This window comes from Littorina saxatilis, linkage group LG7 (assembly GCF_037325665.1).
Source record: "Littorina saxatilis isolate snail1 linkage group LG7, US_GU_Lsax_2.0, whole genome shotgun sequence".
In the NCBI taxonomy this organism is placed as follows: Eukaryota; Metazoa; Mollusca; class Gastropoda; order Littorinimorpha; family Littorinidae; genus Littorina; species Littorina saxatilis.
Genome location: NC_090251.1, coordinates 14611409 through 14631149, shown reverse-complemented (window position 1 = coordinate 14631149; position 19741 = coordinate 14611409). Strand labels below are relative to the sequence as shown.

The 19741-nt window shown below is 41.0% G+C and overlaps 1 protein-coding gene across 2 annotated transcripts; it reads right to left on the bottom strand.

The window, feature by feature from the left end:
• Window positions 1-1395: 1395 nt before the first annotated feature.
• On the bottom strand, window positions 1396-19182 carry LOC138970771 (arylsulfatase B-like). 2 transcript variants are annotated; one of them, XM_070343293.1, is made up of 10 exons: window positions 19082-19182; window positions 18565-18632; window positions 18048-18149; window positions 14822-14885; window positions 12492-12589; window positions 10430-10569; window positions 9845-9903; window positions 9288-9399; window positions 8726-8868; window positions 1396-5469 (listed from the first exon to the last, which is right to left on the bottom strand). In XM_070343293.1, the coding sequence occupies exons 1-10, from the start codon at window positions 19173-19175 to the stop codon at window positions 5297-5299; spliced, it is 1053 nt and encodes a 350-aa protein (XP_070199394.1). In that variant the 5' UTR covers window positions 19176-19182; the 3' UTR covers window positions 1396-5296. The 2 variants fall into 2 exon arrangements, with proteins under 2 accessions (XP_070199394.1, XP_070199395.1); XM_070343294.1 differs by lacking the exons at window positions 9288-9399; window positions 10430-10569.
• Between the last annotated feature and the right edge of the window lie 559 nt (window positions 19183-19741).

The window sequence follows — 19741 nt, the reverse complement described above, 5'->3', positions numbered from 1 at the left end:
CAACCTGTTTGCAAAATCAAAGTGCAAAATTTATTTAGCAAATAATATTTCATGAAGTTACATACGTGACGACATAGGGACAACTCAAGTTTCAACTGAGCTGGCAATACAGTAGAAAATAGCTGGTGGAGGACACATCCGTTATTAAACGCAGAAAAGACAGCTGCGTCAGAAAAGGGACATAAATTGTGCTTCAATTGTCATTGTTTTCCACTTTTATTGTTAAACCTGTTTTGTTCCACATGTTGTGATTTGGAAAATAATGTACCAAAAATGAAATATGTAACTTCATGAAATATTATTTGCAAAAGAAACGCTGGTGGAGGACACATCCGTTATCAAACGCAGAAAAGACAGCTGCATCAGAAAAGGGACATAAATTGTGCTTCAGTTGTCATTGTTTTCCACATTTATTGTTAAACCTGTTTTGTTCCACATGTTGTGATTTGGAAATGTACCAAAAATGAAATATGTAACTTCATGAAATATTATTTGCGAAATAAATTTTGCACTTTGATTTTGGAAACAGGTTGGTTGCGTTTCTTTTGGAACAGGCTGTATATTGTGACGTCACAGGGTGTTGACTCCGCCCCTTTTCTTTGAACTAGGTCCCCATTGAAAACATTAGTTGCAAATATATTTTATATTTTTACATTTTCTTAAAGGGTTTAGGTGAAAACCATTTTAGAAAAGAGCAAAAATTGTTTGAGTTATAAGCCTGTCACTAAGATGACCCTCACCTAACAACCCCCGGACGTATAAGGTCTAGCGCAGACCCGCGCAAGGTGACATCCGACTCATTCCGTGGTGGAGGGTCATATATATCTTCTTTATTGTGAAGAATTAACCTGATATAGCGCATAGGGTGGCGACTGTGAAAACTAGCAGGGTGTACTAAAAAATCTGACATGGTCAAAACATTCTTACTGAGAATGAGATATTTACAAAAATGTAGAAGCAGTGTTTGTTCGTTGCCTGCAAGAGGCTTGAAATGATTTGCCAACCGATAAGGTCAGGCTCCTTATATACTCCTGCCGGGCCTTTAGTAAAATTATTTATATGCACAAGCCAGATGCGCACGTACAGAGACATCGTTGAATTGATTCGGTGTATCTGTGTGTGTGTATGTGTGTGTAATGTAGATTGACACTGTAGTCTTAAGGAGATGCAATCTGTAAAAACATTCCGACTTTGGCCTCCTAAACAGAGTAACTGAAAATAAAATAGTAAAAGACGCTTTTTGTGTCTCATCTGTTTCTTCACAATTGCAGTGAAATTCAAGTCATAATAGACTCATATGCAAGGAAAAGCTATATTTTTAAATCCTAGAGGTTGCATAAAAGGATACACACACACACACACACAAACACACGCATGTATGCAAACACACACACACAGCTTTTTCAAATTTATTAAAGTAGAAATTTAAAACTGAGAAACAGTTCAACGTTTCAAAATCAAGAATAAACAAGTCGCGTGAAGCGATATAAACATTTAGTCGATCTCTAGGCATCAAACTAAAAGATCATCACCAAAAACCAGTCATCACCGAGACTACTGTAACCCCCCTTTGTCTTTTCTATAAATCTAGCGAGGCCTAATCTCTATCGCCTAGAGTTAACACAAAGGAGTTGGTTACGGGGTGAGTTCGGGCAGGGAAATATAACCTAACTAAACACAGAACAATTTACAGCAGCAACACACACACAGTCACACACCAGTCTGGACTGTCCTCAAACACCACAGTTCTTAGGTGACTACAAATTTATTAATCAAATTCAAATCTTCTTTGCCACAGACACAAAGCACAATCTTCTCGAACCAAAAATACAAGAAGTATTCAGCAGTGAATAAAAAATAAGCAATTTTGGTCTCAAAATTCCAACTACATCTTACAAGTAAAAAGATTTCAATACTAAAATTTCAACTTAACGTAAAAGAACAATCCCAAATATAAAATCACAATTCGGTACAAAGTTGGACGAATAAATCGGAAGAAAAGAGTTTTACTAGAATGGAGGAAAATTTAGTCCGCAATCCTGAAATCAAAATACAATCATCAAAACATGATCCACAAATATAACTAAGTCAGTTTCAAACACAGTCGCCAATTTCTCTCTCCCACCAAACATATAAAATCAGAATGTTATACATGGAGGGCAAAGTGTCTCTTCATAAGAAACAAAAGGAATCTCCCAGTCACACAAATGTTCCCATCTTAGATGAAAAACATAACTCCTCAAAAAGTGTCCTTTTCAGATCAATCTTATTGTTTACCTGATCAAAGTTGCTGATTTAGCTACTTGGTAAACATATAGACATCACTATTAATGAACTGACGCAGCTCATTAGTACCAGCAATCGAAGTTGTCTCCAACAATTCAAAGCCTGATACTGTTTCCCCAAATCCATCCTTTTTATATTTAGTCAAGTTTTGACTAAATATTTTAACATCGAGGGGGAATCGAAACGAGGGTCGTGGTGTATGTGCGTGTGTGTGTTTGTGTGTCTGTCTGTCTGTCTGTGTGTGTGTGTGTGTGTAGAGCGATTCAGACTAAACTACTGGACCGATCTTTATGAAATTTGACATGAGAGTTCCTGGGTATGAAATCCCCGAACGTTTTTTTCATTTTTTTGATAAATGTCTTTGATGACGTCATATCCGGCTTTTCGTGAAAGTTGAGGCGGCACTGTCACGCCCTCATTTTTCAACCAAATTGGTTGAAATTTTGGTCAAGTAATCTTCGACGAAGCCCGGACTTCGGTATTGCATTTCAGCTTGGTGGCTTAAAAATTAGTTAATGACTTTGGTCATTAAAAATCTGAAAATTGTAAAAAAAAATAAAAATGTATAAAACGATCCAAATTTACGTTTGTCTTATTCTCCATCATTTGCTGATTCCAAAAACATATAAATATGTTATATTCGGATTAAAAACAAGCTCTGAAAATTAAATATATAAAAATTATTATCAAAATTAAATTGTCCAAATCAATTTAAAAACACTTTCATCTTATTTCTTGTCGGTTCCTAATTCCAAAAACATATAGATATGATATGTTTGGATTAAAAACACGCTCAGAAAGTTAAAACAAAGAGAGGTACAGAAAAGCGTGCTATCCTTCTTAGCGCAACTACTACCCCGCTCTTCTTGTCAATTTCACTGCCTTTGTCGTGAGCGGTGGACTGACGATGCTACGAGTATACGGTCTTGCTGAAAAATGGCATTGCGTTCAGTTTCATTCTGTGAGTTCGACAGCTACTTGACTAAATATTGTATTTTCGCCTTACGCGACTTGTTACTCTTTCCTTCGACTATCACTCAGTCGTTCCCAAATCCCAGTGTGACAATTCCTCCATAATCCCGATCCACAATGTACAACATTCTCCAGTAACAAACAGTGTAAAACAAACTTACAATCAAAGAACATTAGACAAATAAAAGATGTCCAGTTACATTCAGAAAACTAGTTTCGTTTTGGTTACCATGGGGGCAGCCATTATTGTTATTGTTCCACACTTCCGGTCTGGGCAAGGCCCATAATCCAATCTACCCACACTGGATCCCCGATGGCCCATGGGTATACACTTGCCACGTAGCTTATGCATCAGTGAAGCCCATCCTTCATCCACAAACACACTTCACATCCCCAGCATTTCCTTTCGCCACAAAAATAACTTTGTAACAAGTTATGCTCAAGAAAAATATCAAACTATTACAAAACATAAGAATAGAAAAAAAAACAATGACAAAACTCAGTTTCTTTTTCACATGCATAAAACACAAGTATTCAAAAAAACAATTATTTCGACAAGATTAATTATTCGAAACTTATAAAATCACTTATCATCCTAACAAAATCCTTATAATAAAAAATGTAGAAGTAAAACTTGCACATGCCTGGTTTAGGAAAGTTTTAGGACTCAACAATCTCCAAGCAACAAAATAGGTCCTTCCTCTAAGAACTCCCAAGTGGTAAAGAAAGAGAAAATGAAGTACCAGAGAGATTATTTTCAGCACTTCTCTCTTCCTGCATTATAAAACTTTTTATCTCAGCAGTATGAATTCTAATTACCAGTAAATGTACAATAACATGTTAGTGGGTGTAGAATTTAATAACTAATTTATCAAAAATCATAGGAACTATTTCCTTTTAGCAAATTTTCACAAAGTAAGTGGGTCCTCCAGGCGGGAATTTACAGACATATCCTTGCACCAATGTCTGGAACAATCGCCTAACCTTATGCACCCCGACCTATATCTTGTAGGCAAGGTTACTGACCGATAGTCAAGGCCGTATAGTTGGTCAAGGGAAATAACTGCGACGGAAGCACTTTTCAGCCTGAACATGAGTTGCTTCCCCTAGACTGTTCCTTCCTAGACTGATCAGTCTCTGTAACTCTGTAACCTACCAAAATCCAAGTACCTAATTTTGGTGGGGGTTACACTACATTCAGATAGTCTCGGCTAAACTTCCCCGAAGACCGAGACGGATCACGCTCGTCTCCGCGAAGCATGCGAACATTATACTTGACCTATTTTCTTTTATTCTGAGTGCGTTTTTCAAGTAAACATAACGTATAGATCTATATCTTTTTGAATTCAGGTGAAGAAGAATACAATGCAGTGATTTTTAAATCTGTCAGTGAAAAATCGTTTTTAATGACAACTTTAATGAGCAAACTAATTAACTAATTATTAAGCTTCCGAGCTGAAATGCAATCCCAAAGTCCGGCCTTTGTCGAAGATTGTTTGAACAAATTTTCAACCAATTTTGTTAAAAAGTGAGGGCGTGACAGTGCCGCCTCAACAATCACTAAAAGCTGGATATGACATCATCAAAGAAATTTATCAAAAAAATGAAAAAAAACATCTGGGGATATCATACACGGGAACTCTAATATCTCAAGTTTCATGAAGATCGGTCCAGTAGTTTTGTCTGAATCGCTCTGCACATACACACACACACACATACACACATACACCATGACCCTCGTCTTGATTTCCCCGTCTATGTTAAAACATTTAGTCAAAACTTGACTAAATGTAAAAAAGGTAACAATGCATTCATATGGTGTTGACCTAAGGATAGTTCTTTTTGTTTATAATAAAATGTCTCATAAACTTAATTATCTTGTTTATTGGATCATTACAGCAGAGTCATAACTTTCCTTGTTTCGATTTTAGCAAAATTGTGACCTGTCAGTACTACAGGCGCCTAACGTGATTCGAGTCATGCAATTAAAATTACTACAAGAACACCTCCACATGGCGCGCGTCTTTGCGCTTATCTGTTAGCACCAACCGGGGGTCCAAACCCCGCCCCAGTTCTTGGGGTCCCCCCGGGGGTCTGTGTGGGTGTTCTGTGGGGGCACGCCTGACGCCATCCACTTGTGCAGTCTGTCCATCATCATCTTCATGGTCTGGGGCTCCGTGTCCGCCAGGTCGTGACGCTCCTCGGGGTCATCTGCAACACGTACAACCTTCTGTGTCTTTACTGGCAATTAACCTCACCAATTAACTCACGAATACTGGACTGCTTATGTGGGAGTAAACCATGAGACACCATCGTTTAGACTGCGTACCCCACCTTTAAATGTGTCCATCCGTTAGATCCCTGTCTACTATTCACAAGTTGATTGCGTTGTTAAAAAAAGCACTGCAGAGAATCCCGCAGTGGGGCACTGCGGTTATGAAATTAAAAGCCCCTCCTGTTTTTGGAACCGCAGGAGCTTTCTAGTTTGCTGTTAGGTAGATTTTTGGTTCCTCTTTCCTGTCATGCTCTCTTTTTCTTCATGAATTCTTTTCTTTTTTCTGCCTTCTTGCTCATTCACCTGTATTTTTTCCAAAAATCTCTTCTCTTGCCGCTTGTCTCGCGATTCATGTATAGTTTAATCTGTTAGTGTTCTGATGTAAGTCCAGCAGTAGATAGGTTAAGCCTATTTTAACATACTGGAAACTGGTAATCTTCCAGTAGGTATTAATTTAGTTTTACTAAAGCCTGCTGGAACACAAGTAATGGGTTAGTGCATTTGTAAACAGGAATCGCTTGACAAGTGGCCCCCTTCATCCCCCCCTTCCTCGTCCTGATATGGCTCTGCGTAGTCGGCTGGACGTTAAGCAACAAATAAACAAACAAACAAACACTGCAGAGAATATCTAAAACATGGAGAGCAACAGTCGTCAGACCTGAGGTGGTGACTTGATTCTTTTTTCGTTGCTTGTTGGCTCCTAATCCATCTATCACATTATTTTCAACTGCCATTAACAGACGTTTGAACCATGAAGCCTTGAATTCTTTACTTTAGTCAGAGAAACTTTCACGTCTTTGGAATCATCAAGTTTTAAATGTATAAATGCCGAAGTAGTGGACTAAACAGCGTCGCTTTCTGTGGCACTGCCACTTTGTTTGTACCGTGTTTCAGCCAGACTGAGGTCTGGGGTGCCGCAGACCTACATCATCTACTGTTCTAAATTGATGACGTGTAAAACACCCCGTGTAAACCATCTCGCAAATCCCCATACATCTGCCCTGGCTTTTATTTGGGATAAAAGCATCATTCCACAAGGAGACACACCTGAAGTCTAGACACACCTGAAGTCTAGACACACCTGAAGTCTAGACACACCTGAAGTCTAGACACACCTGAAGTCTAGACACACCTGAAGTCTAGACACACCTGAAGTCTAGACACACCTGAAGTCTAGACACACCTGAAGTCTAGACACACCTGAAGTCTAGACACACCTGAAGTCTAGACACACCTGAAGTCTAGACACACCTGAAGTCTAGACACACCTGAAGTCTAGACACACCTGAAGTCTAGACACACCTGAAGTCTAGACACACCTGAAGTCTAGACACACCTGAAGTCTACATCCTGGCTGCTTTCTGTGCAGAGTTGGAATTTATTTTTAATGAATATATTTCTTTACTTGACTGGACTTGATCAGTGGCTGAGGCCTGTGAGGGTGCGCTCACCGTTCTAAAGTTGATGACAAAAATACACAAAAAGGTGACAATACGTGGCTGTGTAAAAAAAAAGTATGTCACGATCTGTTCATATTTTGAGGGTAGAGTTTGCCAGTGTGCGAGTCCAGTCTACTTGAGGCTGTTGACTGGGGGAGCAGTGACCACAGAATCTGACAGATTCATGTGACGCGCAAAATTAATCCAGCCAAAATTCCCAAGCTGCACAGGAAGGGGCCTGCCAGGCTTCTAGTTTGGGGCAGTTATTTAAGTCGAAGGATGATATCCCCTGCTAAAGTCTTCATGGGTTTGTGGTGGCTTGCACAAGAGTTTGCATGGGAAGGGAGGCAACTTTAGACTTTCGGGAGTTTCCATGTTAGTGAAGGTTTCTTTACATCTATGACACGAGTTAGCTCGAGAAGGAAGGTATTTTAGAGCTTACACGAGTTTGTATGAGTAGGAAGGTATTAGGCCTAAAAAAAAAATAGATGTGGTTACGGTAACCCGACCTACCCTATTTTTAGGGGCCGATCCTATAACTTTTTATTACATTTGTCACAAAAACAACAAAAAAACGAGTGCAAAAAACGCAATGAAAGCGAAAGCGCCCGAGTCGCACACTTATTTCCCTGTCAAGTAGGTTTAATTTGTACACATTAGAAAAAAAAGTTTAAAAAAAAAAAGTGATTGCCTACCTACCTACCCTATTTTTTTTGGCTATGTTACCGTAACCACACCTATTTTTTTTTTTTTGGCCTTACATCTTGCACGAGTTTTTTCATGAGAAGGAAGGAATCTTTAGAGCTTACGAGAGTTTGCATGAGAGAGAACGAACGAACGCCGAACGAACCAACTTTATTTTTCGAGGGTAATGGAGTAGATACAGCAAAGATCTTTTTTCATCCAGCTCTCGCCCAAGAGGGAATTAACTAAGCAGTGCATAATATTAAAGCAGAAGAAGAAGCAAAGCAAAAACATGGTTATTAAATCAGACAAAGAAAAAAAAAGAAAAAAAAAGTGTTCATAGCATACATGCCAACATGGTCATTGGTAATGGTATACATTAAAACACACACTTTGACAGCGAAGGTATGTTAAGAGGTTGCATGAGAAGGTATGACTGTTTATGAGCTTACGAGAGTTTCAAACTGAAAAAGAAGGAATCTTTAGAGCTGATGAGAGTTTGCATGAGTAGGAAGGAATCTTTAGAGCCTACCAGAGTTTGCATGAAAAGCCTGGAGGAATCTTTAGAGCTTATGATAGTTTGTATAAGAAGGAAGGTATTTTAGAGCTTACAAGAGTGTGCATAAGAAGGAATGTATCTTTAGAGCTTATGAGAGTTTGAATCAAAAAGAAGAAATCTTTAGAGCTTTCAAGAGTTTGCTTGAGAAAGTATGACTTTAGAATTAGAGCTTACGAGAGTTTGAATGAAAAAGAAGGAATCTTTAGAGCTGATGAGAAGGAAGGAATCTATAGAGCTTACGAGAGTTTGCTTGAGAAGGTATGATCCTTTAGAATTAGAGCTTACAAGAGTTTGAATGAAAAAGGAGGAATCTTTAGAGCTTACGAGAGTTTCCATGAGAAGGAAAATATCTTTCGAACTGATGAGAGTTTGTATGAGAATGAAGGTATCTTTAGAGCTTACGAGAGTCAGTTTGCATGAGAAAGGATGTGTCTTTTGAGCAAACAAGAGTTTTGCTGAGAAGGAAGGCATCTTTGGAGCATGACAGAGAAGGTATATTCCAAGGCTTACTCCTGATGTTGTATAGCTGAGGCTTCCAGTGTGGCTTAGCGTCCTCCTCATGTGTGGCGTCCTCCTCGCCCTCTGAGCGTGGCAGCGGGTACCAGTCGTTGAAGTGTCCCGGGGACCCCGTCATCAGCTTGTAATCCTTGTACCTGGCGACCCACCGGCCCACATGTCAGCTTCTGTGTACTACAAGCACTTCCCCACACGAACGCACGCATGTGCGCACAAACGTGCACAGAAACGCACGCACGCACACACATCTTTTTTTGAAGCATGCATACATCCACTCCGGCACCCAATCTTGCACACATACGCGTATACACACACACATAAACACACACACACACACACACATAAATACACGCACTGACACACACCGTAACACCGTACGCACACACCTACGCACAAATGCACGCATATATCCGGGCACTCGCTATGCAAGTTTTTTCTCTAATTATTCTCTCTCTCTCTCTCTCTCTCTCTCTCTCTCTCTCTCTCTCTCTCTCTCTCTCTCTCTCTCTCTCTCTCTCTCTCTCTCTTTCAAAAGGAAATAAATCTGAGAACATACCTTATGGCCGTGCTGTTGAGAATGGTGTCGATGTTGTAGACAAACTCGTCTCTGTTACTCAGTGCCCCTTTACTCAGCATGTCCCACTGGTTTACCCCGTCTATTCCTTTCCCTGATATGTATGTCACATTGAAAAGCAACACGGTAGAGGTAATGCCCTTTTCTGGGAAGTTCTCAGTTACATAGCTACAAATATGTCCCAAGTAGGCCCCTATATATTTACATGTGGCAAAGTAGCGTTCTTACACTTCAACACAAACCAAAAATCTACCGTCAGACGGATGCTTTCTGCTTTCTCTTTCTTATTGGTTTGTGAGAGAGCACTCTCAACTCTGTTCCAATGTGAACACACTTTTTGTAACCAGTTGGCAACACTATGTGAGATATCACATGTTTTCTTGCAAAAGCATGCACACATTGTAATCACTACATGTATTTAGTGTTTACCATGTGTGCTACTTTTGTTAGTAGCATAGAGTATCTCTCATAGTGTTCCCAAATGGTTACAAAACGTGTGTTGACATTGGAACACTTCTTGTTTGGAGTGAGGCACTTACCTGGGGCCACACCTGCCAGGTGTAGTATGGTAGGGAACCAGTCTACTGCGTGCATCATCCTGAAACAACAAGGTAAACTAAGGCATGGTAAAGTAAGGTAAGGTACGGTATGGCATGGTAAGGTAAGACAGGGAAAGAAAAGGGAAGGCAGCGTAAGGATATTTCATACAGTCCGTGGGATGCTTTCCTACTTGCGAAAGCGAGCTGCCATAGTCCGGCGCTACCCATTCTTTCTTGTTCCGGCACTTTTTCTCGCCACGCTTGCGTCCGTGTTTTTCAATCCTTTGAGCTTTTGCAGTCAAATTAAAACAAAATTCGAACGCATGCGTGAATAGGGGGATATCCAAACACAGACAGTCTGCAAAAAAGTCGACTCTGGAACAACAAAGTCCCTCACCGAACTCTAGGGTCGAACCAACACAACAGCGACGTACTGGCTCACTATTAATCGAGCTACGCCGGTTTCTGCTTAGATACAACACTACGTATTCCCATAGAACCTTTCAAGCTGACAACATCCGCAATTTTTTTTATCGGCCATCAATGTTAACATTTATACATAGCCAGTTAATGTATGTACGTTACCCGTCGCTGACGTAAGATTTCTTTTGCAGCAAATTCTTGCTCCAGACAAAGGCAGCACCCCGGGTACCTCCCTCCCAGAATGTGGTCTTGGCCCCTCGTAACGGCCAGTTGTTGGCGCCGTAAATCACCGGACCTCCGTTCTGTTGACACCTTCTTCTTCTTCTTCAGCGTTCGACGATGGCTGTGTCTAGATTCTTTGGCCCGTAATGTTGACGAAGGGGGCTGTCATTTCCAGGTCTCTGTTGACACCAAGCATGGGTCAGCACAATACTGAAACACGACACAGTACGATGGTGTCTCATCGGTCAGCACAATAAACCACGGACACGACTGACACAGTACGATGACTGTCTCTTCGGTCAGCACAATAAACCACGGACACGACACAGTACGATGACTGTCTCATCGGTCAGCACAATAAACCACGGACACGACACAGTACGATGGCTGTCTCATCGGTCAACACAATAAACCACAGACACGACACAGTACGATGGCTGTCTCATCGGTCAGCACAATAAACCACAGACACGACACAGTACGATGGCTGTCTCATCGGTCAGCACAATAAACCACGGACACGACACAGTACGATGGCTGTCTCATCGGTCAACACAATAAACCACAGACACGACACAGTACGATGGCTGTCTCATCGGTCAACACAATAAACCACAGACACGACACAGTACGATGGCTGTCTCATCGGTCAGCACAATAAACCACAGACACGACACAGTACGATGGCTGTCTCATCGGTCAGCACAATAAACCACGGACACGACACAGTACGATGGCTGTCTCATCGGTCAACACAATAAACCACAGACACGACACAGTACGATGGCTGTCTCATCGGTCAGCACAATAAACCACGGACACGACACAGTACGATGGCTGTCTCATCGGTCAGCACAATAAACCACGGACACGACACACTGTACGATGGCTGTCTCATCGGTCAGCACAATAAACCACGGACACGACACAGTACGATGGCTGTCTCATCGGTCAGCACAATAAACCACGGACACGACACAGTACGATGGCTGTCTCATCGGTCAGCACAATAAACCACGGACACGACACAGTACGATGGCTGTCTCATCGGTCAGCACAATAAACCACGGACACGACACAGTACGATGGCTGTCTCATCGGTCAGCACAATAAACCACGGACACGACACAGTACGATGGCTGTCTCATCGGTCAGCACAATAAACCACGGACACGACACAGTATGATGGCTGTCTCATCGGTCAGCACAATAAACCACGGACACGACACAGTATGATGGCTGTCTCATCGGTCAGCACTGTGACAATAAACCACGGACACGACACAGTATGATGGCTGTCTCATCGGTCAGCACTGTGACAATAAACCACGGACACGACACAGTATGATGGCTGTCTCATCGGTCAGCACTGTGACAATAAACCACGGACACGACACAGTATGATGGCTGTCTCATCGGTCAGCACAATAAACCACGGACACGACACAGTACGATGGCTGTCTCAAAAGTTCGTACGTAGCCTAAGGCAGTGGCAAGAAGACCTCTATGACTGCGGATGACATGATTATTACGAGGACGCTTATATCTCTATGCATGTTTCATTTTGTACAGGTACGAGGTATCATAGCTCAACCTAATCTCCTTCATGTGTAGGATATGAACTTCTGAGATGACCCTCATTAATCTTACTCACATCTACCGAGTAAGGAATTGACACTGACGACGATTCCAAATAAGTTATCACCATTGTCGTCGTCGTCATCATCATCACCACCAGCAACATTGACATCAACACTATCATCATAACTTGCCACATTATCATGCACATGCAAACAAGGCTGCCCAGTGGGGCGTTGTGAGTTCGTACAAACACTTTAGCACCGGACTGTAAACCAGGGGCATCATCACCATTATCAACATCAGCAGCATAATCATCATTATTCAGAAGTTAGCAGAGTTTCCAATGCTACCATGTTAAATAAAAGCACGCTGTAAGGTGCACTGATTTAGTACATTTAGTTTCTATGGCAACTAGACTGACGTCAGTGGTGAAGACGAGCAGCGTGTTGTCCAGCAGTCCCCGGCTGTCCAAGGCCTGAGTGATGTTCCCGAACGACTCGTCCATCATGGTCACCATGCCTGCAACACCATTGCATTTTCAGAATTGAAATAAATGTTTCCTCATTTTGGCTCAAGTCAGAAACGCGCAATTATTCTCCAATTACACGGTATCACGCACATGTTCCTATCTGTCAGACAGAAGTCAGTTTGTTCTTGTCGGGCAGACCATCGTTCTAGCACAGCACCTCTGCTCTATGGAGTACCACAGGGCTCAGTCTTAGGTCTGGTGCTGTTTGTATTGTACACAACACAGCTATCTACCATCATCAACCACCATGCAGTCAGTCACAAAATGTTCGCAGACGATACACAGCTTCATCAAGCATTTCCTCCTGAAAAGGTCAATGACCTTGTGTCTTCCCTACAAGACTGCTTTTCTGATGTAAAAGACTGGATGAATGAACACAAACTGAATCTTAACAAAGAAAAAACTGAAGCAGTTCTGTTTGCCTCTTCAACCTCTTCTTCTCGTCACAATCTCCCAGTGCCATTCAGTTAGGCTCAGCATCTGTCACATTCTCAGGGAAGGCCAGAGATCTTGGGTTCTACCTTGACTCTGACCTCTCTATGAGACATCATGTCACAAAAACATGTCAGGCACCCTACCTTGAAATTAGGCGCATCAGCTCCATCCACCACTTTCTCACTGAAGAAACCACAAAAACCCTTGCCACTCCCTGCATATTGTCTCGTTTAGACTGTTGTAATGCCCTGTTGATTGGATGTCCTTCGTTAGTTATGTCCAACCTCTCCAAACCGCTGTTCAAAATGCTGCAGCCCGCATCATCTTTAGGTCAAAGAAAACACAGCATGTCACTCCCCTGCTATACACACTCCACTGGCCGCCGGTGGAACAGAGTATCAAGTACAAAGTCGCTTGTCTGCGTTTCAAGGTCTTCTCAGGAAGTGCCCCTCAGTACCTTTCTGAACTCCTGCACATATACACCCCATCACGCACACTCAGATCATCCGCTGACACCAGGCTATTAAAAGTTGAGCGCTTCAACAGGAAGCAGCACGGAGCAAGACCTTCTGTTGTGCTGCACCACCACTCTGGAACTCTCTTCGTTTCTCTGTCAAGACACTGCACCTCTCTCAGCTCTTTCAAACAACAGTTGAAAACTTTCTTTTTCACACAATACTACATGTCTGTTCCATTCCATTTCTGCACGTACTCCTCTCCCACAAAGTTGGCATGATTGTTGAAAGTGTTCGCTGGGTATGTGTGTATATATAGTGTGTATAGCATATATGGATATTGTGTGAACAGTACATGTGGTGATTTTTGTCTGTATGGTTAATTGTCTCATGTAGGTTAATTGTATATTTAATTGTTCTATTCTGTATATGTTCTTTTGTAAAGGGCCTAGAGCCATAGGTTAGGCACTTAAACATGTCCAGTTATTATTATTATTATTATTATCATTATTATTATTAATGCTGAAGGGTGGGAAAGTTCAAGTATGTTCCGCTGTTCGCACATTGAAAAACCGAATTTAAAGACGCAGGTGAATTTGAAAGATACATTCCTTCCGTGTATGCGACAGCATTTTCCATGAGACAAGCTCATCCTTCTAATTGAGCACATGCCGAAAATGAACAGCCTGACTTCTTTTGATGCAGAGTGAGAACGTTTTTCTTTTCACAGACTGGCGTGGTGTCACTGACAGAATCTATTCAACAAATAATCTGACCAAAAGAGAAGTCAGACTGTTGATTTGTTTTATATGTCTAAGTGGGACGAAGCTCTTACACTATGTAAAAAGCCGAACAGATTCGTGACGAGGAACAGGATTGCTTGCACGAGAGGGAAGGTATCTTTAAAGTTGTACCAAGTCAACATGCAATTCATTAACTTTTGACCCTAATTCCCAAAATAAATCTTTGGTGGACATTGCATCGACGCTGTTCATTTTGAATGAACATTTTTCTTGTCACGACATTGGGTCTGTTATTATATTCTCAGTACTTTTTTCACCAAGAATGTAGCATACTTTGTTGCAATCGTAATTTTCGCAATCAGTTTTCATCTGTCTGTCTGTCTGTTTCTTTCTTTCTTTCTTTCTTTTTCTTGCTTTCCTTCTTTTTCTTTCTTTCTTTCTTTCTTGTTTTTTCTTTTCTTCTTTCTTTCTTTCTTTCCTTCTTTGCTTGCTTGCTTGTTAATTTTGTGTTTGTTGTCGGTGTTCTTGGTATGCGCGTTCGTCGAAAGGCACTGTTGAACAGACTAAAAAAAAAAAGAAAAATACTGACCACAATACGTTCTCCTGTCCTGAGTATGGATGTGACTGTAGCGCTGTTCGTACTCCTTGGGAACCTAAGACAGTCAATGTAAAACAGCTACAGTCCGAGTCGCGTCACAGGCAACACGTGAAACTCACTACAGAAAGCCAGAAAATGGCTCTCGGCAGACTTTCGCTCTTTTTTAAGTCTATGAAGTTCAAAATCAGAGGCTAGCAAAGCTAGATTTGAGATTATACCAGTATTTAACATCCAAGTAACGCGCGCGCGCGCTCTCTCTCTCTCTCTCTCTCTCTCTCTCTCTCTCTCTCTCTCTCTCTCTCTCTCTCTCTCTCATTAGTGTAAACGTTGGCATATTGTGTGAATTTTACCGTCGATCACTTTACATGTGTAACCTCAATTAACATGTTGCATTTTTCGCTTTTGATTTGTATGTTGTTGTTTTTTCGTGTTTTTTTTCTTACACATGTGCGTGCGTTTTTTTATTTTATATTTTATATCCGAAGTTTTTTTTAATTTTTTTATTTTCATTTTTATTTTTTATTATCATTTTAATTCTTATTAATTTATTATTGTTTTCCTTCAATCTCACTCTTTCTCCCAGCTTCACACTCAATGGACAGTAAACAGATCATGGACAATTTTTTTTATTTATTTTATTTTATTTACATTTACCCTCTCTCTCTCTCTTTCTCTCTCTCTCTCTCTCTCTCTCTCCTCTCCCCCATACTCTGTCGGTCTCTCTCTCCCCCTCTCTCCCATAGTCTGCCAATCTCTCTCTCTCTTTCTTTCTCTCTCTCTCTCTCTCTCTCTCTCTCTCTCTCTCTCTCTCTCTCTCTCTCTCTCTCTCTCTCTTTGCTTCCTAATTACATGACAGATCTCAATATACTGCCCTAAACTGTAAAATATCTACTGAGGACACTGTGAAATGCGGGGTGCCTCAGGGTTCAGTGCTTGGGCCGATCTTGTTCTGTCTGTATATCAATGATCTGCCACTGCACATTTCTGATAGTAATGTAAGAAGTGATTTTTTTGCTGACGATTCTTCTCTTCATGCAAGTGGAAAGTCTGTTCCAGTAATAGAGTCCTCCCTTCAAACAGCTTTAAACGATGTAAATAACTGGTGTAGTGCTAATGCTATGCTTGTCCATCCAATAAAAACTAAAAGTATGGTAATTGCAACCAGACAAAAACACCAGATTTCTCCACTCAAACTAAATCTTACTATTGGTACGCAATCAATTGAACAAGTTCAACAGCATCGCGTTTTAGGGGTAATTATTGATTGTGAATTCAAGTGGCAGGCACAACTACAGCATATTTGCAAGAAAGTAGCCAAGAACGTTTTCCTCCTATCCAAGTTAAAGCAATTTACGGACAGAAGGACCCTGGAAATGTTCCACCATGCTCATGTAATGCCTCACATTAATTATGTTTCGACGCTCTGGGATGGCAGCAGTGACGTCCACTTGAAAAAGTTAGACTCTCTCTATCGTCGCTCATCGTAAATGATAATGCATCAACAGATATGAAATTAAAAATGCTTAACTTTCTTCCACTGGAAAAGCATCTCATGTTAAACAAAGCCATTTTCATGCATAAATTGTATTACGGTAAAGTGCCGATTTACATTACATCATTATTTAATAAAGCTACCCAGAGATATGGGTCGGTCAACTTGATCCCACCGATTCCACGAATTGACCTGTATAAGACCAGTCTTGCTTTTTCCGGTACTTCAGTTTGGAATTCGCTTCCATCATCCTTTAAGCACTTAAAGTCATTAAAAAGTTTTAAAAAATGTGTTAAAAAACACTTTATGTCTGAGTAGTTTAACGCCTTTTGATTTGCCACTACGTCAAAGATATGCTGTGCATTGTATGTTCTGAACATATTTTTGTTGTACTATTGCTACATGTTCGATTGCTACCAGCTTGTATTTATAATTACCTGCATAGTATGCATTTGATTGTATGAACAACCACATATGTATGCTCTTCATGCCTCATCTTCATCATTATCGTCATCATCATCGTCATCATCATCATCGTCATCACCATCATCATCGTCATCTTTATTATCACGTGCTGAAGTTTTCCGACCTCCTTTTGTTGGTTAACTTTTTAACTTTTTAATTTTTAATTTTTTAATTATATAATTGTGTGTCTATGCGTCCCAAGGACAGATTGTAAGAAAAGGCGTAGCCTTAAATCTTAATCCTTGTTAAATAAAGTTCAATTCAATTCAATTCAATTCTCTCTCTCTCTCTCTCTCTCTCTCTCTCTCTCTCTCTCTCTCTCTCTCTCTCTCTCTCTCTCTCTCTCTCTCTCTCTCTCTCTCTCTCTCTCTCTCTCTCTCTCTCTCTCTCTCTCTCACTGTCTCCTCTCGTTCTATCTTCTCTCTCTCCACTTACTATTTTTTATACATTTTGTCCTATATTTTCTTCCGTCATCATTTCTCCTTTTGTTACCTAACGTTTCTTTATTTCAATTTCACAGATAGCAACATATATGCGAGTCACAAGTCAATTATTTTTCTTAAACTTAACTCTTTTTCAAAAATACATCCGATCTCTAAAGGGGTACCGTATCTATAAATACCTATGCACATTTTTGCAATCAAGATCAGCAAATTGACATAGTTTGCTTCAGCGGATGAAATAGAATTCCTTTTAACTAGGCCAAATAGGGCATCCCGCACATCAACATGAATTCTTTTCGAACAAGCGGTGAAGAAGGCTTCTTCAACAAGATTCCACACTTTGCTTATTTTTCTACAATAATAAAAGAAATGTTCGATATAATCTGTCTCTTCTGTACAATGTGTACAACTAATACTCTCTGCAATGCCCATTTTATACAATATAATGTTCGTTGGATAAATGTTATGAGTTATTTTCCAGTGTAGCAGTCTCAATCTTACTTCTTTTGATGCGTTGCTTGCTATCTGCCAAATGTCCTTGTTTATTTCAATTCCCATCTTTCTTTTCCAGAAACTGACTGCAATAGTCTCAGTTTGATAAGCGTCTACCATTAATTTACGAAACTCACTCTCTCTCTCTCTCTCTCTCTCTCTCTCTCTCTCTCTCTCTCTCTCTCTCTCTCTCTCTCTCTCTCTCTCTCTCTCTCTCTCTCTCTCTCTTAAACAACAACACCACCACCACCAGCACAAACGCACACCCAAATTCTCTCTCTCCTCTCTCTTTCTCTCACACACACACACACACACACACACACACCTGCAGAGGGTTGTGACAGAGGTGGAAGGGCAGGTAGAGGTAGAGCGGCGTGCTTGTATCGTGTTCTGCAATCACCTTCAGCGTGTGGTCGGTGAATAAATACTGTACCACAGAGAAAATAAAGTTGTAAAAGAAAACCCGTCTGGAAACCTGCCTTCAAAAGTAATGAATGTATTTTTTTGACACGAACTAATCTGCCGAAAACGATCACAAACCTCTTTTAAGAAATGCTTACAAACTTACATTCCTCCACGAAAATGTATCACTGATGAACCGATTTCAAGAGGACCTGAAAAATCTATAATATTCTGCCAAAAGCTCTCCTAATTTTCTTAACATATTTTGTTTCTGATGGCAACTACCCTGACGTCAGTGGTGAAGACAAGCAGCGTGGTGTGAGTGATGTGATGTTATCGAATGAGTTCATGTGTAAGCTACAGCACCACGTACAGTGCGTCAAGGGCAATCCCTGGTCCGGAGACCACTCGGGCCATTTCTGACGTTGGGTGAGCGTGACGTCAAAATGGCTTTGACCAGGGTCCTTGGCTACAAGTGTGTCGTTCCGCAAGTCGTATCCCCCGTCTTCTGCACACAAAGTTATAACACGCGACTCACACCTGTATTATGACACCCCCTGCCCCCTTATTGTCTGGTTATGTACCCTGTTTTCTATAAACACACACACACCCACACACACACACACACACACACACACACACATGCACACACACACGAATTTTCAGAGCAAATCTAACCGATATAACAAACAAATTAAAGCTCTTGTGAAGGTCTTACAGAACTTCCAAAAGTCCTCCTGCTTTTGGGATCCTCTAAAGTTCCGCTGCGGAGGTCCGTGGACCCCGTAAAACTTATAATTGGGGGATCCTCTATGTAGATCATCTGTGGTTTGTATGTGCACTTAAAAGACCGCTGGGTCGATATATCTGTGAACGTAACGTTTTGTTTTGTCAATAATGAAACGTTCCAACAACATACCTTTATTGTTTGTTTTTATTGAGATCATGCATGCTTACTTGTCTCGTGCGTGTAATAATCCTCAGCACCGTTGTAGTAACCGAAGTAACTGTCGAAACCACGGTAAGTTGGTGTGTACTTCCAGTTACACATTCCCAGGTGCCACCTACAACAACAACAACAACAAAAGTACATTTATACACTGAGCTGCTTAGTTTAAACTGGCGCAATCTGAAACGTAGGTTTTTTTTCTTGCTTAAAAACAGCTCTCGTTCTAACCATACTGAAGAATCTTTCCATCAATGCGTCTTCGATTTTGTGCAGTATAAAATCGGCGAGCACTGACGAGCATTCAAAGAACATAACGAGTTAGTGCCGTACGTATTTTCATAGTCACGGATAAGACGTCCAGAGGCCTGTTATAAGTCAGGAAGTGATGAGATTTTGAGTTCCGAAAAATATATACTTTTTAGACGATTGTGGTCCGAAATCCTTTAGGGGGTCTTCTCCTTGACAAAATGGTTCCAAATTTGGTTTGAGACGTCCACCCTAACATGGAGCTGAAGATATCACAATGATAACAATGGCGTCAAGTAAACCTTCTGTCATCTTTAGTTCATGCATGTCTCCAGATGAAATGAAGGAGCGGGGACGTAGCTCAGGGTAGCGCGCTGGCTTTGTAGCCAGTTGGTCGCTATTAGCGTGGGTTCGATCCCCAC

Coding starts and splice junctions, on each gene's coding strand:
- LOC138970771 (XM_070343293.1), bottom strand. CDS start 19,175: ATGTGTAACTGGAAGTACACACCAACTTACCGTGGTTTCGACAGTTAC. Junction 18,150..18,564: donor CTGGTCAAAGCCATTTTGAC/GTCACGCTCACC, acceptor TCTGTGGTACAG/TATTTATTCACCGACCACAC. Junction 9,400..9,844: donor CCTGGCAGGTGTGGCCCCAG/GTAAGTGCCTCA, acceptor CATACATATCAG/GGAAAGGAATAGACGGGGTA.